Genomic DNA, 27014 nt, shown 5'->3' with positions numbered 1-27014 from the left:
AAGTTGCAACGCATTTTCAGATAGCACCGATTATAGCAAAAGGATGCTGGTAACACTGACATTAAAGTAATGGTTACAAATAAAGGGAAAAACAAACAGGTTGTACTTCAAAGAGGATGGGCACAGAGAAACTGAGCCCTCTGTGTATGGTTTTTCTTCACTCACTTGAATATCTGTTTCTATCATATAGGTATCTGGCACTTCGGGTGTACCTTTATTGAAGAATGGAGTAATAAATAAGCTTAACCTTGAGTGAACACTCCTGTGTCTTTCAGCCTGGCCTCCTCAAATACATTTTCAAGCGTGCCCTTTTAAAACACATTTTCTATTGTTAACACTGCTCCCTTTACAAGTATTGTGCCAGTTTTCATTATCTAAAGGCTCTTTGCTCAGGTCTTATTGATAAAAAATCTTATATATATGAATGGTACAAACTAAAGTGATCTTAAGGAGTCGTATGTGTCTGATGCTTTTGAGAGGAGTAACTCCAGTTCCTGGTTTACCAAAACAGCAGAACCGCTTTTTAGAACATAAACATTATTTTATGCAAAAGAAAATCAGTAAAGAAGTAATGCTATGATGGCAAAGATATCCCTGAATATAAATGCCAAGTATAATTTTTTTTTCCTTGAGTCTGCAGAGAAGTAGCTTTGAGAGATGCAGTGATTTTTTAATGACACTGTTAATTAATTCTGAAACTCACCAATCATATTTAAATGTTAACATTCTTATCTATTTTACTGCTACTCATTTTGCCAGACGCATGCAGTCCATCTATGAAAATCCAGTCTTAGATTTACTCTTCAAGTGCCAATTGCAGTGTTATTCCTCTGAAACTCTAGTTGCCAACACTCATCTTTTCCCAGGTAATGCTTCCAGCATTCATTTGTGCTGTAAACATATGGTGGAAAAAATTTATCAGGCAGTGTGTTGGAAGCTGAAAATTGACAACATAAAATTAAGTTCTGTGGACAATAAAATAGATGACACAGGTTGTAAGTACAGCTAATTTGGGGAAGTTAATTAACAGAATAATTTTAGAACGATCTATTTTAACCATGTTGATATAGAATTTCCAGCAAGGTTAGAGCAACACAGAAACTGGGATAATTACTTTCCATTTAATATTCAAATTTATACGGAGTTAAGGGGGCTTTTGTGTTTATGTCACGGAAGACACCTAATAACTAGATCTTTGCACACTTTTGAAACATAGTATTTATGACAGGCAACTGTTAGCTTCTTTCTTGATCAAACCCTTCCAAACTTCTAAGAGAACTGTGTTACTTTTCAAGTCATTACAGTTATGCCAGAGTACTCTCAGAAATCCTCTGTCTTCCTCCTCAAATCTGTCAGTTACTTGTCACTGCTCTGCATTATTTATTACTGCTTCATGTATTATGTTCTTCTCTTAGCTGCTAACAACATTAATCTTATACACAGGGCACCTTGTAAAAATGAAAGAGATAATGTTCAACAAAAATTGTTAACATCTTAAAACAATCACCAAGCTGCCATTCTGACACTCCCGTAAACTCAGAGAAGTGGACTTGAAGGGTGGGTCACTTATTGGGTAGGGACTTGGCTGGATTGTTGCACTCAAAAAGTTGCAGCCAATGACACAATGTCCAAGACAAGATCAGTGACAAGTGGCATTCCTCAGGGATCACTACTGGGATCAGTGCTGAGTAGATTTAGATATTGGGAAGAAATTGTTTCCTGTGAAGATGGTGAGACACTGGAACAGGTTGCCCATGGAAGTTATCAATGTCCCTTCCCTGGATGTGTTCAAGGCCAGGTTTGATAGGGCTTTGAGCAATCTAATATCATGGAAGGTGTCCCTGCCCATGCAGGGAGGTTGGAACCAGATGATCTTAAAGGTCTGTTCCAACCCAAACCATTCTATGATTCTGTGATCATAATCATCAGCACAGTCCAGAGGACAGCTGGACCACTCATAAGTCTTTGGCTGTAAAGAACCCTTTAACCTGAGATACGTATGTTTTGGAAAACTGTTGATGGACTTGATGCTCACATAGGTCTTTCTTGCTCTGCAGGCCAAGTCAAAAATCAGAAAGTGTGGAGAGAATGCATCAAGAGTGAAAGAGAAAACAGCAGAATTAAACTGTCATAAAACAGATTAAGTTTGATATGAACAGTTACACAGAATAAATAAGAACCTTGGCTGCTTCTGTGTATCTTTAGGATCTTATTCACTTATCTTTAGGACTTTATTCACTAACCCAGTATTAATTCACATTCCTAGAAATGTTACTATCAAAAAAGAGGTTTTTTTTTTTTTTTTTATTACTGGTGTGTACTTCTTGATCTTTTTTTTTCCAGCAGCCATTTCTCTTTTACACTGGATCTTTTTATTTAAAATACTTTTCTCAATCTTAAGATACAGAATTATAGTTTCATACACATTTCTCTTGGTCACATCACCTGCCTTCAAGAGACTAGGAGATAACTACTTGCTGAAATGGGAGTTGTCACACAAAAAGCAAAATAACTGAAGGCCTGACACATGCCTCATGGAAGAAATTTTACCCTCAAAATATCTCCCTGAGACAGAGAAATCAAACTGCAGACTAGGAAATTATTGTGGGGCTAACCCACTTGATTCAAAACTCTCTGAACAAGCAACCAGGGTAACCAAACCTGGGTGGCCTCTACTTTATGCAGATAGTTGGACCTGATGACTTACAGAGATCTTGTTGAACCTAGATTATTCTATGACATTATGACTCTATGAATTAGAAATTCAATTTATAACTTCATATTTTTAAAAATTTTTACACTTTCAGGCTTTCTTCCTCTCTGACTTCACTGGCTCTTTGAGAAAAAATTGCACCAAACATTAACAAAAATATTCTGAAAATTACTAATTTTTATGACTCCAAGAATTTTCCTTGTGATCCTAGAATGTGTGAAGTTTTACAAAATCACAAACAAAATTCATATGGACACATCTACAAAAGTCTTTTAATGAGTGAAAGGCCAGGTGTTAAGATTGTTTTTTCAAACCAGAATTATATAAACCAATGTGAGATAAATATAGGTGTGTGAGGTGTATCTATCTTCAGTCTTTGCAGTTCATTGTGTCTTGTAATGAAGCTCTCACCTCTTTAGAAGCTCCAGCTGGTATTATCCGCAGCTAGGAAACACAAAATGCAGAAAGGACAACATGTAGTATTTTTATTTATCAGATGAATTTTTATTCAGAACTTATACATAGTAAAGTGGGAGATTTTTGCACTGTGTTCAAAACTGGACATAGGAGTGCTTATGGACATCTATGTCTGCTTCTACTTATTATCTACTGTAAACCTGTGACCATAATAATGCATAAAAGATATATTCTATGCAGTCTAAGAAACTCAGCTTGTAGATGCCCTGTTTTGGAGCAAAGAAGGCAGACCTCTGCCTTTTAAAAAGGCTAAAAAAATGAGAACTAAACAGATATTTCAGTTTGTTTTTTTTTTAATTGGCTTCCCTACAAACCTGTTCACTGCTTATTAATTGCTACTGCTAACTGCCATAGGCAATAAAAGAAAAATTATACTAGTAGTTGATAAAGTTAAAAATTGGCAAGATGCATCTTAAGTATATGACTTCAAGTACTTCAACAAACAGCTCCCATTTCTTTCCAATTGCATTTTTCTGCTTCCTTCTTTACTTACACTTCCATCTTTATTGCTTTTTACTGCCCTTTAATTTTGCTCATAATCTCACACATATCTACAAAGAGACCCCTGTAAGGAGTTTTAAATTCTTTTGTTCCTTTTAACCTTCTTACATGTCCCATGAGGCTCTGATCCTACTCCTGTATGTTCCTGTCCAGTTTACTCATAAATATTCAAAGCCCCTTTTGCCATTATTGCTGGCATTTCTTCCATCACACAAGCATTCCTGAATGATATTTTTCACTTCAAGGATTTTCTCTGTCCTTCAAATACCTTGCCTCTTCCCTTGGTAATCAAACATATTCACACATTGTTACTTCTTTTAACCTTCTTTCCTTACCAGTCTCTTTCTTTACCTCTCTCATTTCCCTCTCTTTTCCTCAAACATGATAAACAAATACTCAGGTGCTTTTGTTCTCCACCATTCTATTCACACCATTGCTTTTATTTGTTCTTCTTCTGTAGGATACAGTGCAAAGGAAGGATGTAGCTGTTTTTATTGCCCCCTGCTTTTCACAATAAATAACCACAGTAGTCCTGATGGGGCAGATGAATGAAATTCCAGTTACAGTGGCTTATCTATTTCCATTTCTGAGTATTACACTAATGGCAGATTCTATAAAATGCACCAGCAAAAACAGAGCTAGTGTTTGCCTACACTGCAAACAAGAAGGACCCTTAGGAGAAGAGGAAAAACAAAAGGGACAGTATAAAGTTAGTGAGTTAGTGGTTTACACCAGTTACAGTGATTAATTCATAGAGCAATAAAAGGAAAATATTACTGATATACTACAAGAAAAAAGCTTACTAGATCTCTTAATACAATCTACTGATGTAAGAGTGGAGAAAAGGTATCTTGTTCCTAATGCTACTACCATCACATTTTATAAAGTTTTTTCTAACATTAAATCTGAAATTTCTGAATAATTTGGTTGATTTTCTTCATTCCAAACCCAGAAGGAATAAAATAACCCTGTCCTTCTCACAGGAACACCTTCCCACGTAAATAATCTTCTCAGACTAAATTATGTTCTTTCAACTTTTATACATATGTCTTACTTTGTACATGTTCTAATATATTGTTACTTTCCTCTGGACTGTCCTTAGTTTGAGAACAAACACAGCTGGCTTCATCCATCCCCACCAGAAAAATAATTTGTTCTGTACAGAAACAGAAAAATAGAAAAATAATTTGTACTGCACACCTATTAACCCACTCCACAATGAAGTGTCCTGTCTTTTAACAGTACCATGCTGCTGACTCATAATTGCTTTACAGTCCATTACAGCCCCCAGATTCTCTTCTGAAGTGCTGCCATTTTACCAGTATCCTTTTGATTTTTCTTCCCTGACTTAATCTGCATTTGTCAGCATTAAGTTTCTTCCTGATGGTTCCAAGACACTTCTTTAGTTTGGTAAAGTCATTTTGACTTCTGATACTGGCCACCAGAGTGCAAAAAGGTGCTACTAACTTGCTGCCAGCTCTGTATTTCATTGTTTCATCATTTACATCACTAACAATCTGAAGAACTGAAAAATGTCTTTAAAATCAAGCAGTTAACATGAAAAAAAGTGTTTCACATAGGAAATTCTGAAATACCATTACTTTTGCTAAGGAAAAGCATGACTACTTCAGGGACAACTGCCTTAAGATATCAAATGATGGACAACCTCACACATTCCTGTGTCCTGCTACTACGTGTTAGCAAAATTTCATGCGTCTAATCTGCATGTGTATTAATTCTGGCCACTGATCTTACCTATCCGACTAAGGAGACAATATCTGCCAAGTATGTTTTTTACTTCCGGGCTGTTCTGTATCTTTGTGTGATTTTTGATGACCAAATAACTAAGATAATGGACTCATTAAACCGTAATTCCAATCAACTCAGTACCCAGATTTTTTCAGGCTTGCTTGCATCATTGTTAAGTACACTGTCGTGATCTCACTTTCTGTGAGCTTTGTCAGCAGTGACTGTGGATTTGCTTCCGAAACGTGGAAAGCACAACTGGCTCCGGAACACCGATGCGGTGACCTTTCCCCATCAAGGGCTGCATTCCGGGCAACTCCACCTCTCCGCCTCAGTCACCGACCCCACCACGTTCAGCCGCCGCTTACCCTCCCCCTTCCCGCTTTCCGTCTCGGTGCTTGCCAAGACGCTTGGCGGCCGCGCAGCGAGGCGGCTTGGCTGAACCGGACCGCTCCGGAGCTGGGATCAGACGCGCGTCCCCGCCCCACCCCCGGTGGCGGGAAGAGACCGCCGATGCTGAACTACACCCAACCGGGTCCGGCAGCCGCTCCGCAGCCCGCTCCGGGAAGGCGCTGTACGGTCGCTTAACGGGAGCAGCGCACACACCCCTTCACGGCAGGCTTGAACGCCACTCCCCGGCGCACAGGGCGAGCCGGAGAGCCCGGTCCGGCCTGGGCGGTGCGGGGCAGTGCGGGGCGTGCGGTAACCCCCGGGCACACGCACCGCCCTGAACGCCGGAGCGGCGACAGACTCGGAGCTTTCTCGTCGCACTGGGCTCTTCTCCGGGACCAGGGCAGGCCCGCCCGCCCTCCCGGTGGAGCCGATGCGTCTGCGTACGGCGCTTCGTACGCTCGTGTGAAGAAGCTGAGCGCTCCTCCAGCTCCTCCAGGGCGGCAGCTGGCGGGCTGCGGACCCCGGCCGTAGGGCGGCGGCACGGCAGGGCCACCCGGGGGGGGCCCGTAGCCTTTAGGACGCCTACGGGGCGGGGCCATGGTAGATTTCGGCTGAACATTCTGGAGTGGAGGGGAGCGGCGGGGGGCGAGGCCGAGCCGAGCCGAGCCGAGCCGAGCCGAGCCGAGCCGAGCCGAGCCGAGCCGAGCCGAGCCGAGCCGAGCCGAGCCGAGCCGAGCCGAGCCGAGCCGAGCCGAGCCAGCCTGCCTGCCTCCCTTCCTCGGGAGGAGGTGGAGGGGGAGGAGGCAGAGGAGGAGGCAAAGGAGGAGGCAAAGGAGGGAGGAGAGAGAAAGAGAGGAGGAGGAGGAGGAGGAGGGAGGGGAGGGGAGGGGAGGGGAAGGGAAGGGAAGGGAAAGGAGGGAGGACACGGGGAGGCGGTTGCAGCTGCTGGACTGAGAGGAGTCGTGGAGGAGCTGCGGCTGCACTTGGACGCCACATTCCTTCCTGGCGGGACTGGCGGTGAGGATGAGCGAGAGCTGACCCTGCCGCCGCCTGTGCTGTGTGTGAAGTGTCTGCTCCTCCTCCTCCTCCTCCCCTGCTGTGGGTGAACCTGCGCTACGGGCTCTTCACCGACACGGGGAGGGGGTGGTTTGTGTATGTGTTTAAGGCAAAGAGAGAGAAAGAGAGAGAAAGAGAGAGACCTTCCATCCACTGAAGCACAGTTCACTATGATCGTACTCGCATTCAGCACTGGAAGCCGGTTGGATTTCGTGTCTCAGTCCAGGGTGTTTTTCTTGCAAACCTTCCTTTGGATTTTATGTGCTACAGTGTGCAAAGCGGAGCAGTATTTCAGTGTGGAGGTAAGATCAGCCGTATGCGTGTGCGAGCCTATGTGCCTTTCCCCCCCCTCCCTTCCCCCTCTTCCCCGTGTTTTACATCCCCTAAATAAAATAAAACCAAACAGCCAGCCAGCCATGTCTTCCAGCAGGCAGGGTATACGTCTGTGCTGGCTTTCTTTCCAGCAGCCGGTAGCTAGCTCCCCTCCCTGAGTCCCCGCGCCTGATGGATGCGTTTCGGCCGGAGATCCCGTTACCGGCGGCAGCACAAAGCGCGATGCTGAGGGCGGGAGCGCAGCCCCGGAGCGCAGCCCCTGCCTCCCCCTCTGCCCGGGGGAACCTGGGGCGCAATGTGTGCACTCAGCTCCCGGGGCAGGCTCTGGGAATATCTTTATTATCTCGGACTTAGGATATTGCCGTATTGCTGAGTTTCCACGGTTTTTTTTTTTATTTTTAAAATTTAATTATTTATTTTTTTTAAAGGAGAATGAATGAAAGAGCTTCATAGAGATAAGAGGAAGGAAGCCTGAGATTTTGGCACGTTTCTCTATGGAAGGGTATCTGACCAAAAATAAAAAGGATCTTTATTTTTTTTCCCATTTAAGCGTTACAAAAAATAGTTGCCACTAGAAATAGTGAAACAGACAGACGGCATAAAGGTGCAGCTACAGCACAAAAAGTTAGAGGGTGTGGAGGACCAGGAAACAGAATTTTTCCAAGTGGAAAAGAAGATTAAAATGTGAGGATACCTAGGTAGGGCAGACCCTAAGAGTTCACAGTGACAATGAGAATTCAGTGGATATCCATCTACAGTTACTCTTCTCTACACTCCCAGTTTTACCATTTTGTTGCATTTTATTAACTAATATTCCGTTACTGATTTTATCACCTTTGCATATATTCTTTCCTCCCCTTTTTTCCCTTCTATCACATTTGTTCTGTTATGACCCCTTTTTCTTAATCTGTTTCAGAGTGATACATTTCCCTTTTCCTTTCCCTGTGCATTCAACTTCTTAGTCTTTCCTGTTGTGTGTCTCTTTAATTTAATGTGCTTTTCCAGCTTCTAAAACATAAATCTGCTTTTATGTTAGATCCCAGTGTCTCTTCTGTCCTGCCTACTCAAAACTTTCTCCTGCACCCATACATCACCTTCACTCATTCTTGTTCCTAGTCTCTTTCATCTCTCATGTTCCCACAGTTGTCTGTGAGAAATGAAGTCGGTGTCTTTTCCCCTGTCTTGCATATATGCACACTTGCTTGTTTTCACTCAGTGACACTCATTCTTGCTACTGTATCTGGCAAGACTGCTTCCGCAGATGCTTGTCTGTCCCTAGACTGTCTTCTGTTTTGTCTAAACTTCTTACCTGTTCTTCTACTCCTTGTGCCTCATGCGGGATCACCTGAAATGTGTTTTTCTTTCCCATGTCTGCTTCCATTCTAGTCTTTCCCTTTGTACAGGCAGCTTCCCTCAGCACATGCCATCCTCTCTTCAGCTTAACAGACCACATCCATAGCTTCTCCTTTGGACTCTGGAAAGTATTGTCTTTTTGCTCCTGAAAGTATTGTCTTAAGAAAGCTCCTGATTAGGCATCCTAGTCTTTTCTCTGTCATCTATGCTCTAATCACTTTTGTTCATTTCTTACCACAAATGTACATCTGCTTCTGTTTGATTGTAATCTCTTTGGGGCAGGACTCATGTCTTCTTACACGTTTATGTGGTGTGCACCATGCCCTGGAGTACAATTTTGAGACTTACGCTATAGGAATACTAAAGCCTCAAATTTCAGAGTGCACACTGAAGTTTTATCCTTCTTTCGCTCCTGTCCTCAGCTGCCTTCTTTACTGATGAGCAAGAGAAAGCAGCGTGGAAAAGAGGAAGTTGCTCTCTGTCTCCTCTCCAGGCTTCTTCACAGGCTGGCCCCCTGCAGGGCAGAGGGAAGAAATTCCAGCGACAGAACTTTCTCCTCCCACAGTAGTCTGCTTTGCTGGCATCTGGCTCTGCTGGTGAGACGGGCGGCAGATGGAGCTAGTGTGGGAGGAGAAAAAGATTGGTTAGTCAAGTGGAGTATGAGCAGGAGGCCAACTCCAGTCAGAAGGAGGTTTTATGAGGAAAGAAGGGGAAACACTTTCATTTTTACCACCTCTTCCATATGGAAAACAGCACATTTTGAGGGCAAAGGCAATATGGGTAGCAAGAAACACTGTCGGGTAGATATGAAGTAGTGTGTGTGTGTGTGTGTGTGTGTGAGATGAGGGCACATATTTCTCTCTTCTGAAATATACCATGTTCTGTTCTTACTCCCAGCCCTTCTGAAACAAAATGAGTTGTCATATGTCTTTCTTCATATTTGAGTCTTTGAGCCACAGATTGCAAGGAGCCAGGAGTGTTCCAGGGACACTATAGTTATTCAAAAAGTGTCCTAAAGTACTGGACTTTTCCTGGAGCCACTGCTCTTCACCACTGCCATTGACATGGTCCTGGGCTAAATGGACTTGAAGTTTTCCCCAGGAACAGTCATTGTCATGTTCACATTGTTTGGATAGTGCTAAAAAACGCAACTTTCTTTTTGTTGAGAACAAAGGCTAAAAGCATGGGAAATTTGAGGCAAAAGACTTGGCAACAGCACAGATGTATTGTGTTGTACAATCCTTCGTGTCAGCACAAGTGCCTAAAACGGTTGTACTTGATAGTAAATTATAATAATGTGACAAATATTCTTATGATATTAAGCATAAATACACAAAATAGGGTTTGGGAAAAAAGCAGTGTATGTTTAGTTGAATGAAATACCACTGAACAAATACTTAGGATGGTTGCAAAGCAGTTTTTTTTTTGTTGTTGTTGTTCTTGTCTCCAAATGTAGTGCAGTTAATGCCTGTTAAGCATTATATAATGCAGAGATCATTTTTTTTCCTCTTTTTAATGTTGCCTCATTTAACCATGTTCCTGATTGATAAGCAAAATCTGTGTGGTAGTGTTAGATTTTTTGACTTGTTTGTTTCAATGTGGGTTTTTTAGGCTGTGAGCCAGAGCAATTTTTAGGAGAAGGTACTGTAGCTCAAAGTAATTTAATAATGTTATCTTTTCAAAGAAAAGGACAAAGCTGAGGTTTACAAGCTTGCGTGAACATTAGTATTCTTTTGAATTTTGTTGCTCTACAGTAGAATTTCTTTTAACCAAACATCTACATGGGTGAAGTCCTCAAGCTTCCCATGATAGTTGAGTTGTCAATTCTGAAAAGTACTTATGTGTGTGATATTTCATGTAGTAGACATAGGTAATAGGATTCAGATCATACAATTACAGGACTCCGGAGGGGAACACTTGCACTGTATCACTAAGAGCCCTCTGGCAAAGCTGCCTGAGAGATGATTGTAAACTCACAGTGTAACTAAGCATGATGAAGTTTATGGTTCCACATAGTTTAATGGATAGGAAGATTTCAGCATACTTCTTCCAAGTTTACTGGTTATCAGTGGCATTTTTGGAACATTGTTTCTGACATAATGAGAAAAACGAAGGACTACACTGTTAGTTTGGTCTTCTCCGTGCTGAGCTATTGGTCCAAAACAGTCACATCAGTGAGTAAGTGCACTAGTGGAAGGGTATATCCATCAATGCAGAGTTTTAGTACACCAGCAGAGGTGTACTCATCAGTGAGATATACTGGAATAATAGTTACTAAAAGAACATTTTGAATGTGAAATTGAAGCAAGAACACACAAGATAATTTGTTACTAAAAATGACAGAGCAATAAACTTCCTCCCCCCACCCCATGTTCCTCAGTATAGTAATACTACCTTGTGTTGTTCAGAGATAAACTCCTTTCCTTGCTATTATTATTGTATTATTATTATATATTGCAGGTGTATAGATGATTTTTTGTGAGTATCATCCATATAAGATATGTATGTGTATATATATATATATAAAGTATATATATATATATATAAAATATATATATAATTTTTGTTTTTTCCTAAAACCTATTGTACTATTTGAGCTGGTATTATACTGCAAATTTCTCTTCTTTTGTTATCAATTAGTTTATGTATATATTTAAATACTAAGTACGTATATTTATTCTACTATAAAATACTTGATATAAAAATGATAAACAATGTCATCATTTTGTTAAGGAAAAAAGGTTTATTGAAATAACAACACTTTGGTTAGAAGACAGGATCAGCATGAATCTAGAATAAGATTGATCTCTGGATTCTAATACTGCCTACTCCTGTGAGCAACTGTGTCAGCTGGGTATCTGCATAAAGCCTGTTGAGCAAAGAACTGTTTTTAGAATCACACCTAGTTTCATTGACTGTGATGTGGGAGACACTAGAGACAAAGCATGCTTCATCATTTCTCTCCCTAACTGGCAGTTAAGCTCTGTTTTCCCTCTTCTAACGCTAAATATGTAGACTTGAATCCCTAGGGGAGATCTTAAAATTACTTATTTTAGTGTGTGCAGCTCCTTAAAAAAAATGCAGTATTTTCTGTACTCCCTGCTTCAGAGATGGGATAGTTAAATTGCATATTGTCATACAAAATGCAGTAGAATCCAAACTTCAGAAAAATACCATCAGTTTTCTCCATGTTAATAAATATCTGAGAACCCTGTGGTTTTCATTGTTAATAAACTTTACAATTAGCCTCCAGCTCCTGCTGAATGGTAATTCATGACCTTTTCTTCCATAGGCTTTGAGTCTTTTAAGCTTAACAGCAGACCAGTTTAATTCTTCAGCTAGTAATTGAATAAACATTTGGGAGAGGGAAAAATCCTCCAAAAATACCTTTACAAACTTTTCAGCTGGTGGACTTGGTTGTCCGGTTTGCAAGCACAGCACAATATTTTTATATTTTGTTGAAATGCAAGCACAAAACTACAGAGAAGCAGTTAAGGTCATTTTGATATAAATAGTGCCATGTGTCCTAAAAGGACTTTACAAGGTCTTTTGCATTGTTTTCAATTGCAGTCAGCACGCATGATTCTGAGTCTCACTCTTGCAGAAGGTATCAACTAAATGATTTGGACTTTTGCTGGAATAAGAATTCAAAGTATTAGAAGGATGGAGATGAGATACTGAATAAGCTGGTGGAAGTGGCTGGTGGCTGAAATACTAGTCAATGAAAATACAGATCTAGTGTGGCATAGTTCCTACTTGATTATTGGGGAAATAACATGACCAATCTTCTGTAAAGGATTCCAGGGATATCAAGATAAGAAGAATATTTGGGAAGTTATGTGTGTGACAGGGAACAGAACACTTCTGTCATAGAAGGGAAATACCTGCTGTATAATGAACTGGCTGTCATTTCATAAGAAGAAATACATGTGAAGACTACTAGTTGGCAGAGTGCATTCTCTGCTGTAATTTAAACAATAATTCCTGTTTACAAAAGTTCCAGTAGATCAACTTTCTGCCGTAAAGTATGAGATTATTTTGTGCTACTAATGCTGTGGGAAAATTTATGGACTCTGCTGCCTGTATTTTGTTCAAAGACAGGTTGCAAAGATGGATCCCAGTGATTACAAGTTCATAACTGACATGTTAGACCTTAGGTTCAAGACATAGTTGTTTACAGTAGTAGTTCATCTGATTTTCCTGTTGCAAATTTTTGACTGTTTAGTGTTTAGGCATTGCAGCTATTAGTGGTTCTTGGTCCTTCTAAAGAAAGCAAATAAAATGGTTAAATGAGATTTATGTAATCACCTTATGTAGTGCAAGATAAACCTACCAGAACATGTATTCCTAATGTTTTCTGACACAGGAACTTACTAAAATAAATATGCGATTTATTGGCCCACCAAAAATCTCTGCACAAGGCCAAGCTCTCCCCCTGCCATTATTCAGAGGCATAATGTAAAACTCCTGCACTCATTGTTTTTTCAGAGTGGAGATACTGTGTACTTTAGCTGGTTTAAGATTTATGCTGCTCTTTGTCAGTTTTATTTGAATCCATCTGAAAGGTCAGTGCTTGCTCTAGGCACCTCTGCTCTGCTTATGCACTTAGCAAGACTGAGTTGTAAGAGTTTGTAAAGATAGAATGTGGTATTATACAGATTTTAAAACATTTCAAGCTGCGTCTGTTTCCAGTATTGTGAAGTCTGTGTCATCCTTCTACTTTATGAAATGATCATTTTGTGGAGTTGAACACTGGAGGGTTTTTTAAAGGTCTTTAACAGTGTAACTTAAAAAAAAAAGAAAATTAATGAACCTATTTAAATTGATTAATTCTTCTCACCTCTCTGTTTTGGATTCCAGTTTGTATAGGCTGTTTGCTATCCTCAAACTTCACTATTGACCATAAGCTGAAAGAGCAGGCTGAGTCTGTTTAGTTTGTTATGTGTGATATGTCAAATGACAGATTGGGTTTCATTCTGTATGAAGACGGCCAGGATTAGTGCTGAAAACATGATTTTAGTTGGCACTGAAGTGAATTTGAAAAATAATTGTGATTAGAGCATTAAAGAGAGGTCATGCTATTTGGAACCTTTATTTATTGGTTGCCTGGCAACTGTTCATTCATGTTCCTGCTTATCAGCATTCATTATAAGCATCTTTGCTGTACAATAAGAGCAATTAAGTGGCAACAACTTACTTCTGTGATGAATTCAAATTGACATAAATTACAGAAATACAAAGAAAAATATTTCTGGAGTTTTACTTGTTAACCAAAACTGTTGGTACAATGTTTCTCTACTTATTATCAGCTGGTTTATACCAGCTGAGGAGTTATCTTCGCATCAGCTGTGATCATGATGTTCCTGGCATACCTTTTGAGGTGTTACAGAATATAATTGACTTATGGGATTTTTCAGGTGTTTTTGTCATACTGAAAATCTACTGTTAATTTCCAGATCAAGGCTTCAGGGTGTGAGGAGACTTGTCCCCTTTTGATTTTGGTGCTTAGCATTAGGCAATCCCACCTCAAGTGCTGAGACTTGGAGCCAGTATTGGGAAAATTAAAACTGTTTTGACAGAGAATATGCAGCAGAAGCAGTGAGCCACAATAGTTCTGTGGGGCATTAAAGTCACTTGATGGTTTCTCTCTGTAGAACAATAGCAGTTTCTATTAAGCTGCAAGAAAACATTTATAAAGCTTATTATTTGACAATTGTCTTGCGACTATGGATGAAAAATATTTTGCCTTTTATATTAATGCATTGTGAATTATATCATGATTGACCCTTGTGTGAAATAGCAGAGTGGAATGGAACAGTTGCACTGTGGAGTGTTTGTAGACAATGTCTCTGTACATTGTGAGGAATATTGGAACAAATTCCTTATGGCTACATCTTAAAAGAACATCTGTCACTGTAGGGCCTGAGCAGGAGAAGATTTGTCTCTCTGCTGTTACCTCTTGATAGCAGTGGCTTTGCCTCTATACTGGATAGCTCAGCATCTGGGGAAAGGATTTCCCTCTAGGACTCTTGCCCTCGGCTTTGAGCTTCTGATTATATTAACTCATCACTACTTTCCATCCCATGCCATGGTTATGGGGGACAAAGTAATGGCTGTAAGATGAATATTGATTTACATCAGCTTTTCCCACTCACATAGACATGTTTGTAATATATGAAGATGCGTTTTTCCCTTTTATGAAACAACTGAGCTGGTTTCACAGTTCTATGGGTAGTTTGAAAAGAGATGCTAACCTCAGAGAATCTGGTCTTTAATATTTTTTCCTCGTGATCTTGGAGAGAAACAATTGTTTTATTTCATTGGTCCTATTCATTTTTGCTGACATGTAATCACATCTCCACTTACCAATGTGAAATAAAGGTTGGCAAGGGGTTGTCCTTTCTCAGAAAATTACCAGCTGAAAGGCAGATGGAAAATTATCTATTTCTTCAAAAAGTAGATAGCAAAACAGAAAAACAAGCCTCTCTTTCAATAAGAGGAAAATCCTTCCTTTAAATGTATCAGTGGATATTTACAAAGTGTACCAAAGAGGAAATTGTTTCCTTTTCATTCTGCATCTGGAATTGAAGGTGGTGATCCTGTCATGTTTTTCTTTCTTACCTCAGACCTTGGTTGTGTGATGCTCTTCTAGTAAATTGCTTTGACCCACTGTCTTTGCAGAGAAATTGACAGATTGTGTTTGTCTACATGTCAGGGTTTACATGCTGTACAGAATAGTAATAATACATTTAATTGCAAGTAAAATAAATGATCTGTCTTCCACAAAACAAAATTTATTATTAGTAGTAGAAGTAATAGCAGTATATTGCTAACTCTACAGCATGGCTTTGGTCTTGGTGAGTGAGGCTTTTTTATCCTCTTATTACTTCTATGTATTTTTAAAAATTAAAAAACCCTACAGCCCAGGTCTGTGTTCCATGTTTCAGTTTTCTTTATTGATTATGAAGTGCTGGATTCTTATACTTCTCTCCTTCAGTACTCATACACGGAATGTCAGCTTTGGAAAAGTCTTTATGATGTCTTTCTCTGTTGCATGTATTTTTAAATACATAGGAAAAAGGAGGCCATGTTAATAAGGAACTGAGGCATTGTCAAGAACAACAAAAATGTTGTAAAAGAGCCAGGACTATATCTTCATCATTCATTTGTCTCAGGACTGTTTCACTTTTTTCATAAAATATGAATACAGCATTTCAGTTTGATCATCTGTGTAATCATTCAAGTGGTGAACATGTTCAAGGAAGAGGCACCAGAGCAGAAAAGGTGAAAAGAATGTCTATAACACTTCAAAATAATACTTTAAAAATAATTCCCTTGATAGGGAATACTCTCAGTAGGATTACTGGGTGCCATTAGATTACTGAAGACAGTGTATCACATTCCCTTTCAGAGATGAGTAAGATGACTTTTGTTACCCATTTACGAAAACAAATAGTCTACTTAAAATGTATTTAAAGAAATGTAAAAGTTTTAACAATGAAAATAGATTCTGGATCACAGTGTAAATATTAAAAAATGCAGAATTACAAACCGTTCTATTTTTTAATGAATGTACTATTACATAAGTAAATTTTGTTCCACAAGCATTCATGTTACCTTGTTATCACAGTAGCTAAACTTTTTTATTTGAGTATTTGTGGATTTTTGTGAAATACAATAAAAGATTTGCCTTTCATTGCTCCAGGTATTAATGTTTTTTGTTAGACACCACTAATAGCCAGATGTGTTGCTCACATACCTCTGGATGTTTAAAAGCTAATGGTGGGAGCATGAGACACAGGGGAAATCAGATTTGCCATGCTGACATGTTAGGTATGATTGAAGGGGAAACTGAATCTTGTTCTTCAGGTTTCCTGTGCCATGAGTTTACCTTATGACCTTCCTTCCTTCCTTCTTTCTTCTTGCCTCCTTAATTTTCCTTGCTTTTTTCTTTTCTCTTGTTTTCAATTTTTTTTTTCTTCTTCCTCCCCCCCCCTCCCTCCCTTGACCCCATCTGCTCATCCTCCTACCCATTGCCTACAGCCAAGGAAAATCATCAGTCATTGTTGAACCACAGAATTGGACATATGAAAGATGGCAAAGATTTATCAAGAGCCTATTCCTCTGCCAGTGCAGGATTGCTAACTATTGTATATTTCCTGGAGTTTTGTCAAGTCAAGTTTTAAAATCCACAGTGGCAGGACTTCCAAAACTTGAAAAAACAAAACAAAACAAAACCCCCTAAAAACAACTGGTAACAGTACAGTAGGAAAAACTGCACTATAAGTGTTATTTTCAATTGACTTTTCCTTTGGCTACTGGCAATGCTTTGAATAATTTGAATCACAGAATAATGAATGGTTTGGGTTGGAATGGACCTGAAAGAACATCTATTTCCAGTCACCCTGAATGGGCAGGGACACCTTCCATAAGGCCAGGTTTCTCAAAGCTCCATCCAACCTGTCCTCTACTTCCAGGGAGGGGCCATTCCCTGGGCAACCTGTACTGCTGCTGTCTCACCACCCTCACAGTCAAGAATTGCTTCCTACTATCTCATGTAAATCTACCCTCTTTCAATTTGAAACTGTTCCCCCTTGTCTTGTCACTACATGCTCTTGTAAAAAAGTTTTTCTTCCAGCTTTTCTTTTGGCCCCCTTCACGTACTGGAAGGCTGCTATGAGGTATCCCCAAAGCCTCTTCTCCAGGCTAAACAACCTCAGCTTGCTCAACCTGCTTTTGTAGGAGAGGTGCTCCAGCCCTCTGATCACCTTTGTGGCCCTTCCCTGGGCTCACTCCAAGATCTTCATGTCCTTTTTGTGTTGGGGCTCCAGAACTGGACACAGTATTCCAGGTGGGGTCTTCTGGGAGCATCTGGCCTTGCTTCTTTTGATGCAGCCCAGGATATGGTTGGCTTTCTGTGCTGCAAGCACACATTGCTGGCTCATATGGAGCTTATCAGCAACCCGTACCCAAGTCTTTTTCCTCAGGATTCTTCTCTGCCCAGAAGGAAGCTGGCTCAGTTTAGGCAATTTCTGATAGGAAGTGACGGCTGCTCTATAATCCAAGGTGACAGGAGAGCTGTTTATGAGCCTAGATGGCATGCAGTGGGTGGTAATTTGGTGTATTTCTGTGACTTGACAGAATGGGAAATGCAGGCAGGGCAGAGAGAAATGAAGGATTGGTTTAAATTTTCACTCCCTTTGAAATTCTTAGCGCAGTTCAAATGAACTAACACTGCCTGATTTTAAAAGGTATGTAGATTGCTGACACTGTCTCAGGAGGGCTTTACTGCCTTATGATGGTTTTCTCAAAGTACTGTGCCTCGATGCCTTGAAGTATTACTACATAGTGAATAAAACTGGATGATAGTAGGAGTCTTATGGATAGCTAGAGACTGCTGTGTTTTAAAAAAAAATCTTATTCTGAAATCAGTTCAGTCACAAAAACAGACTTAAAATGTTCGTGACACTGGCACATATGAGCAATCACAGTGTCCATGTTTTGCCAATTATGTAACGTTGCAAAACAAGGATCTCAAGATACTTTATGTGAGAAGGTTGAGTTTATTTGCTGATATACATCCTGATGAGGAGGTTTGTGCAGGATGATTTGCATGAGGTACATTTTCCTTCAAGTGTGGAAGATGCAGAATTATATTAGGTAAGGGATTCAGTTTGAGAGAACAGTACTTAAATTTAGGTGCTCAAATGTGGACTGTACATGTTTCCTATTTATCATGGTTTAACACTGGGCCAGCAATTGAACGACTGTCAGATGCTCTCTATTGGGTCTGTCCTGGCTTGAACAAGGACACTCATAACAGTCTGCTTCCTCAAGTAAATGAAGTTGAGAGACTAATTCAGCCAACCGACCAGTCAAGTTAATGTCTGTATCAGAGTGAGATGAATCTTTTTTCTGGACTCTACTGTTAGGCTTGACTATTAGTGTGAGTCAGTTGCTTATGTGAAGGCATCCAGCACCATCTGAGGTGCCCTTAGCACCTCAGTCATCTCAGATGGCCCTAGACACTACTGTTCTGGTAAGTAAATCCTGTTCCCAATTCTAAGTGATGGTGGAGGGTGTCAAGATACATATCTTCAGGGCTCCCCCAGGTAGACACAGGCATTCAGATGTCATTTGGGGTTGAATCCCTTCTCTTTGCAATGGTGGCATTCATTAGACTTTTCTGGACACCTGATGCAGTTTAGGTGCTGTGGTTTATTTTGCTTGGCCTCTACATAATGTTCCAGGAAAGCGTGGAGTTCCTGACTGTTTGATGACGTATCTGCCATCCCCTGGATGACATAGAGATACTTAGATCACACCACACACCTTCACTTCTGACAAAACCAAAAGCAGAACTCCCTTTTTATGGTACTACGAGTTTTACCCTGTCACTCTGGTGCTCTGCACATTATTAAATACATTTATCCCTTAGCAGAGAAAGCTATGACTTCCTTACATCTTTAGATCTCATGTATTACTAGTATTTAAAGATCCTAACAATAGAAAATTTCTCCACAGGCATCAAGGCAGTTTTACCTTCAACTTTAACAAGACCAGGCCTGGGCGTATTTAAATCCATGTAAAACATATTACCTAACTTACAGTGAATACTTATGGCATGTTTTACAAACTTAGTGCTTCTGACTGTTATTTGATGCCTCACCATAAATGATTTTAAAGGCTTGTCTTTCCTTCCTAAATATGCAAACCTCTAAACAGCTATTTCTTGCCTTTGAAGAGAGAACACAATGTTGAGAGTTTTTATAAAAAAAGAAATTTGAAAATACATTTTAGAAGAAAAAGCTTGCTAAATGTCTATTTTCCATTAGACAATCTCCCAGAATTAAAAATGAAAATGACATTTTAATAATTTCTTTGTGTTAGAGCCCTAGGCTCTCAAGAATAATTAGCTATGTTTTCAACTACTTGTGTTATGTGAAGTTAAATGTGGATTAATTGAATAGACGTGTACATTTCTGTATTAACACCAAAATTTAGATCTCTTCATAGGCAGGTATGTAATTTCATTGGTTTGTTTACACTAACTTGCTTTAAGCCTTCAGAGCTTTAAAATTTACTGGGTAAAAATAAGAGCATGGCCAGCATATATTTCTATGTTTGCTTATTTACAGGTGCAAATTTTTAAAATAGCTGAGTATGCTACCTGATGTACTGTTTAAATGAGTTTTCTGCTATTTAATTATAGAGAGACTTAGATCTGCTGTTGATTTTTAGGTCTTCATTTGGGAAGGAAGAGTGATATCTTTTATTCCAGAAGAGCTTCCTTTGTAATATTTAGCTCTACTCTATTGTTTTGCACTGACAGTCTCATTTTGAGAAAAACCAGTATTTTAGTTCCTTTGTGAATAATCCCATCATTTTCCCTGGCTGCCAAGAGAATTCACTTTTTGTCATAGCAGTCAGATAAAGATAGAGTCATTGTTCTTCATAGATTAATTGCTTAGATGCCTTTTCCACTGAGATATCAGAGACTTTTTCTCTACATGCAAGATCTTTCTAAGGAGCTGATGTCAACTTAATTTGGACCAAAAGATTTAGATTCTATAGAAATGTTCTTTCTCTAGCTGTGCTCAAAATAAAGATTCCATTTCATTAGAAGGTTTTTTAATGTGTTTAAGAATACTCCCTTCCTTCTCTACATTTTCAGCAGTGGAGTAAATGGTTCTTAAGGTGAAACTAATTGAAAATATTAGAACAATACATTCTGTGATGTTTTATAGAAGTTACGAGTGACTAAGGACAAGAGAGCCTAAAGCAAATGTAACTTTTCTCATGTTCTAATTCTAATACAATGGAGAAATTCATCATGCCTATTAGCTTTAGCATGATAGCTAGAAAAGTACAGAGTGGGACTTTTAACTTTAAATGTCCTACAATGTAGGTGTTTGCTTGTTTTTTGAAATAGCTACATGTGGTGCTGAACATTGTGTAATGGTGTTGGTAAGGTATCTAGCAAAAAAATGAAAGCTGGTTATTTTTTTCTTTTGGAATGATAAATTCACAGAACTGTTGAAAGAAGTCAACAGCCTTCAGATTTATATAGTAATGGAGAATATAAACACACTTTTGCTCCATCATTTCCATTTTTGGAACTCATACACTTCCCATATTTCACTGATATTAAGAAACTCTTTAGAGACAGGAAGAAGAAGGGAATCCACCTATATTTGCTCTGTTTTCTCTTAGGTAACTGTAATTTCTTTACTTACTATCTTAGTATCCTAATAAGATATCTGTGTCTAGTGGTCTTGATTGGAAAACTTTGATGTAACTAATTTAATGGAATTCATCAGATTGTGCTATTAGTTCCAATGAGTTCCAGATTTTTCTCCAAGCTGTTTGCAAAGCACTGAATTGCCAAACATTTTACCAGTAAATTAAGAGTATGTATATATTAAATATGTCCAATAAATATTGTTGTGTAAATCCTTAACGTGTACATAAGGGATAAAATTGGTACAAGAAGTAATAGAGGTACAATATCTATGCTTAAACTGAATCTTATTGTGAGAAGAAAGTTTTAAATCATTCAGGTGGTATTCTTGAACCTCTTTCCAGAGAGAAAATGTGGAAAGATAGCTTGTTTTGAGATGGGATCCAACTATTTAATAAGAGTAGTTAATGGCTGATGTCCAAATGGAGAACACTGATGAGCAGCATTTCCTCAAGGGTCGGTACTGGTGCTGTTGAACATCTTTGTCAGCAACATGGACAGTGGAATGGAGTGCAGCAAGTTTGCTGATATCATCAGGCTCTGTGCTGTGTTCTGCATGCTGGAGGGAAAGGAGGCCACCCAGAGGGACCTCAGCAGGCTTGAGAAATAGGTCCATGGCAACCTCATGAAGTTCAGTAAGACCAAGTGCTAGGTCCTGCATGTTACTGGTCCTGCACCAGCTACAGGGCTAAGGGTAATGGCATTAAACTGGAAGAGGGTAGATTTAAGTTAGACATGGGAGAGAATTTCTTCACTATGAACTAGGAGAGGGGTGAGACACTGGAACAGATCCCCCAGAGAAGTTGTGGCTGCCCCCTCCCTGGAAGTGTTCAAGGCCAGGTTGGGTGGGGATTTGAGCAACTTGGTTTAGTGGGAGGTGTCCCTGACCATGGCAGGGGGATTGGAACTAGATGATATTTATGGTCCCTTCCAACCCAAACCACTCCATGATTCTATGAAAGAGATTACATAATATTACTTCTCTCATCATCTGTAATGGACTAGATTCCTTCCAATACCCTCAGTAAGTTTCCTCATTCAGTAGGGCAAGTGGGTGTACTGGCAGCTGTTGTCTGTAGTGGTTATTCCTCTGTATTAGTTTGTCTACCTCCAGAATTTATTTTATTAGACAAAAACATGGACTATATTGCATCAAATGAATGCTTCACTTTTTTGTACATGCACTACTCAGACATAATGTGTGAGAGTCTCTTTTTCCAGTAGCACTCAACTCAATGCTGATATTAGTAAATAAGTCTTCAGGAATCAACAGGAGTGGTTTGAAAATCAAATAAAAGGCTTTTGGAAAGGTTTTGATTGTCTTTTTTCTCTTTTTTTCCTGAAACAAGGATGAGAAATTCACAGTTAAAGAAGAAACTGAACATTTTCATTATATGCATTAGGCCAAGTCTTCAGGAAACACCAAATTTTAAGGTGAAGCCTGTCTTGTGCTAGCTACAGTGCCTCTTTTCAGTTTTGATTGTCTTCAAAATTGTATTTGCTGCTATTTTTGCTGCTGTTAAAGCTTGCTACTTCAAAAGGTCAGAGTCCTTCCAACTGCTGACAAACACTGTTTTTCACTGTATGATGACTACTAACATTATTTAACTTGCATAACACCATTAAACTGTTTAACAGTGGCTAACTGGCTGTCCTTGTGCATCACTGTTTTCTTGACCATGGGATGAGCCGAAGTTTGATTCTACTGATTCTTTGAGGCCACTGGTTTTCTGCATCAGCAGGCACTGGGTAGTTCTCCAGAAATCTAGTTTTTATTTGTAGTGCAGTTTCTCTAATAGGAGTCGAAAGTATGGATTTTACTGCTTTTATACTAAGTTTGTGATTTTGTACTCTTGACTTGGTGTTTTTCTAGCATCCAAGAGAGAGAGTTGTAATGAGAAGGGAATAGTGTCCTTAAGGTTCAAGATTTTACCTCCAAAAGCAGTATATTAACAATACAAATATGTGTAGTGATGTGTACTTTTAGTCATAAACTAACAACTATTTGTAAACTAAGGTTAATTTAGATAATAATATTTAAATAATATAAATGAATTTTTGTATTAGTAGTTAGAGAATATAAATCCTCCCTCATGTAATCAGATGCTTTTTCTTTTTATATTCTAATAATTTGCTTTAGTTTTTTATTTTGTTTTACTTTGAGATACATGAAATTTAAGAAGACAGGGATGCTTAGTTGTTGACTGCTTAGATAATATTTTCAAGAGCCAAATGCCAGTGATTGATAGATATTCAAAATACATTGATTGGAGAGGGGGTGACATGACAGGATAGACAGTGGGCTTCCTAACAATATAAATTTAAACTTCAGAATTCCCATGGTGATCAATTTCACACGTGAGTCAGGAACTGAAAATCAGGGCATGGCTCTTGGAAGACCTGGCAGTAGGGATTCTGCTTGTTCATGAATACAAATGTGGAGTTCAGTATTATTTTAGACATCTATATATAAGGGATGTGTGTGTGTGTATTTTAAATCACCCACCACATTTCTTCCCTGCGATTCAGAAAACATTGCTTGAGTAGAAAGGAGACAGCAAGTCATGAATTTCAAAATAGGAGCTAAACAGAAACACACTGTTATATGTCAGATACATTCAGTGGATTGTGTGGCCCTCAGTGTTGAAAGAACAGAGGATGTAATCCCTTCAGGCATTGCTCTTTGCTTGTATTAATAGGGTTGGTTTCAGTTTTTGAGGTGTAGCCCCACAAAGGATCTCTCTAAAGATAGTGGAATGAATTTAACTCATTATGTCCAGCTCAGAAGTAAAACCTTAATCACATAAATGCTGCATTTGAAGTGCAGTCCCAAATGACCATAAAACCCTTGTCTTATATAAGATGAAGTATAGTCTGTACAAGAAGGGATCCCTTGAGCTTGCTATGAGTTTCAAGTTAGGCCTCATGGGTTTATGGTGAATGAACACAGTATTGGAATATTTTTGAAAGATATCTGACTGTGTTTATGGATAAAGCGTCATGATAAATAGAACTGGTTTTGTGGGTTTTCTGGAGACCTCTATGTAAAAGTGCTAATTATACAGATCAAACTGAAACTGTTGTAAATCTTCAGGATCTTTAATTATGTTGTGAAACTTCCAGAACAACTGAAAGGTTTTGGATAAGCTTTTGAATCATGTGAAACTTCTGTGTGTTTCACCTGTTGATTTGCCTGACACAAGATACCAAACTAATGGCAAGTAAATAAGTTTCAAGCCAACACAACAAGTTTCAAAAATTTTAAAATTCAGTGTCATAGTACCTCTGTCTTTATTGGTAAGCTAAGCAACACCAAAGAAATCTTCAGGTGCTAAATTCATCTGTCTACCCAGACATATTTTCTGCACAATTGTTTATGCAATATTTTCAGGTGTGGTTTCAGTATGGACCAGCTAGCATTTTTGCAGACCAGGGACAGCCTCCTGAGGGATTTGAATTCAGACACTTAGTGTGTTTAACAGTATGGAGGTGAGCTGCTGTGCCTGTAATTTTTTTGTGCTGGAGAATGGTCTCAGGCACATTTAATTTAGACATGACCAGTCCTTTCTTAAATGGACTCATCCTGGCTTGTCTCTCTTTGCTCTGGTGATTTGTTCTGTTCAGATAAGATGGGAGGGGAAAAGGTCTGAAACATCCATATCCTTGTTACTCATTCATAGCAGTTTTTTTTTTTCAAAAAAAGAAGGAGGCAGACACTGTTGGAAAAGTGATTTTTTTTTCCTTTGGTTTTGTATATCAATATTTTCTTTGTACTTGCATCATCCAGGCACCACAGACAAAGGTCATCCCCAGACTCTTCTACAGTAGAAGGACAAGTTTACCAGATTTGAGGATCAAGGTAGTTGAGTCATAATGTTGTACTGCCCCAGGGCCCAGTCAGGTTTTATCTAGAAGATACGCCTTCAAAAGCCTGCAATAATATTGCCATTTGTTGCATACATTAGATTGAGGGTCAACACCTTGTTTGTCTGCCCACCGTTGTATTTCTTTGGAATCTCCACTTTCTTATGATCCTGGTTTTATTGATTTTGGCTTACTTTGACAAACTATTGAGCTAACAATTATGTTTTTCCCATCATTGTCTCTACATTGGTGAGTGTCAGGGCAAGTTACCCCCTGGTGCTGTACCAAAGCTGATCAAAACTGAGCTGAAGAAAGCAGCACCTGGGTCTCCAAGGGGAGAACAGTCAGCTGAAGGAGAAACATTGCTGCCTCTGATCATGACCTGTGCAGTTGGCTCTCATGAAATGCTTCCCATCAGATTTTATGCTTGCAGTTCTTCCTTAGAAACTTCCATTAAGGTGGAAGATCATGGATGCTGCAAATGTTATGGTGTTGCCTCATAGTCAGTTCTGTATCTCTAGGTAAAGTCTCAGAGTTGATTAAATTTTGTTTTGGAAAACATGTCCCCTTTTGTGAGAAAACCAAAGGCCCCTTTGTAGGATGCAGATGGTTGAATGTTGGAATTTATGTGGGACATGATGCAGGCAAAAGAAGCTACTAGTGACTGGATTTTCCCATGCTAAAAGTGAGGTAAGTCAAGAGAGCTTTCCAAGGCACGTTTACTGGACTGCCAAGTATGAATGTCTCTGAGAGTTGGTCTGAACTGTATTTCTGGAAACTGAGCTGGAATAATCAACTTGTGTTATGTCCTGTCAGCCATCTGAACTCCTGTATTAGCAATGATCTGGCATTATTAACCTTTAAGATCACATTCAAAGTAGTACTTCTATGAGGAAAAATGAGCCTTCCTCTGCTTTTTTTCCTTTCCATTTCTCTCTCTAAAGCTCAGCTTCGACTTAAGCCTTGACCTGGGAAAGCCTGCTATTGTGAACTCTGTTTTGGGAAGCTGGACCATTCTGTGTCTTGAAAAGGAAAAACCTGAAGTAGCTTTTTGTCATTGATCTTCTTAGCCTCCTCTGACACCCGGTGAAATACAATCTTCAGTATAAACCGTGTAAACAAAATCAAGCTATTAATATCTATTGTGCTTATTAGAACTACACAAGTCAAATGTTTTCTCTTGATCTGACACCTCCCATTCTTTTTTAAGCTAGTTCTTAGTCTCTATGAGCAACTATTCTCATGTCTGACCTTAGAGGTGAAATTGCTACATGATGCTGCATTAGCTGATTTGAAATCAAGATAAATAAAACATTCATTGTGTCACATACAGTAAATTTGCCATGTGTATTTTTTTAATGAATTTGAGTTACTCTGGCTGGTCTATGCAGCACTCAGTTTTTAAAGGCTGTAATGAGGCTATAGCAAGCATTTCCAATTTCTGTCCTAAAAGGGAAGTCAGAGTTATTGGATTGCAGTTCTTCAGATCCTCCCTTGTTCTTTATGTAAAAATATTTATTACCATATAGCATATGGTGCTTTCTCTCTCCTTTTAAACTTCACTTCTTTATTCAAAGTAGAAGAAAGGATATTGAAAAAAACAGCAAGACTAGCAACAATGAAGTTCCTACAGTGAAATTGTGTCCTGACTGAAATTAATGGGAGTTTTACTCTGACCTGTGTGTGACTGTGGTTTCACCTGGAGCACTTCTCTTACAATGCTTTCAGTTCAAGTGCATGGGGAATATATCTGAAGCTGTGGAATCCCTGGTCACCAGCTAGAATCTTTCATGTTGCTTTTGCTTTGTGCTCTTCAGACCCAGGATTAACTCTTGCTAACATCACTGGTATTGGTTGAACATTGCAGGTTTTGAGATAACTATAATTCAGGGGAACATTGCTTGCAGGATGATAATACAGCTGATAATTTAACAGAAATGTTTCTTTTGTGCTTGACAAAACACAAAATAAGTCATTTAGGCTTATTTCTGTTATTTTATTTATAAAATGGTGAAATATAGCAAAATGTCAAATGTGGCAATGCATATTTGATCTAGGTGAGTCTTAGCTAGGGATCTTTCAAGGAAGGTGTTTGACAGTTTTCAAAACAATGCCTCAGTTTAAGCCACTTAGAGAAAAAAAGCAGCAAATTATTATCAATCTGTTTAACTTACCTGTATGTACCAGCTAGATATATACCAGATCCCTACAATTATTTTTATGTTTTGTCATAATTTCTTCATCAACTTGAAATTCTCTTTCAAAATTAGCATGAATGATCACTAGCAGAACAAGCAAATATTGTTACTTTGACCTGGCATTTTTGCTCACACTACA

General features: G+C 39.1%; 1 protein-coding gene across 1 annotated transcript in view; it reads left to right on the top strand.

Annotated features, from left to right (window-relative positions):
* Positions 1-6697: 6697 nt before the first annotated feature.
* The window catches only part of MMP16 (matrix metallopeptidase 16), a 167351-nt gene continuing 147034 nt past the window's right edge, over positions 6698-27014 (top strand). The window contains exon 1 of the mRNA XM_071737887.1: positions 6698-7188. Within this exon, the coding sequence (XP_071593988.1) occupies positions 6985-7188 (204 nt within the window). The 5' untranslated portion in view covers positions 6698-6984. The remainder of the gene's footprint in view (positions 7189-27014) is intronic.

This window comes from Heliangelus exortis, chromosome 2, assembly GCF_036169615.1.
Source record: "Heliangelus exortis chromosome 2, bHelExo1.hap1, whole genome shotgun sequence".
NCBI classification, from domain to species: Eukaryota; Metazoa; Chordata; class Aves; order Apodiformes; family Trochilidae; genus Heliangelus; species Heliangelus exortis.
The sequence above is the reverse complement of the archived record's forward strand: the minus strand, read 5'-3'. Positions and strand labels throughout refer to the sequence as shown.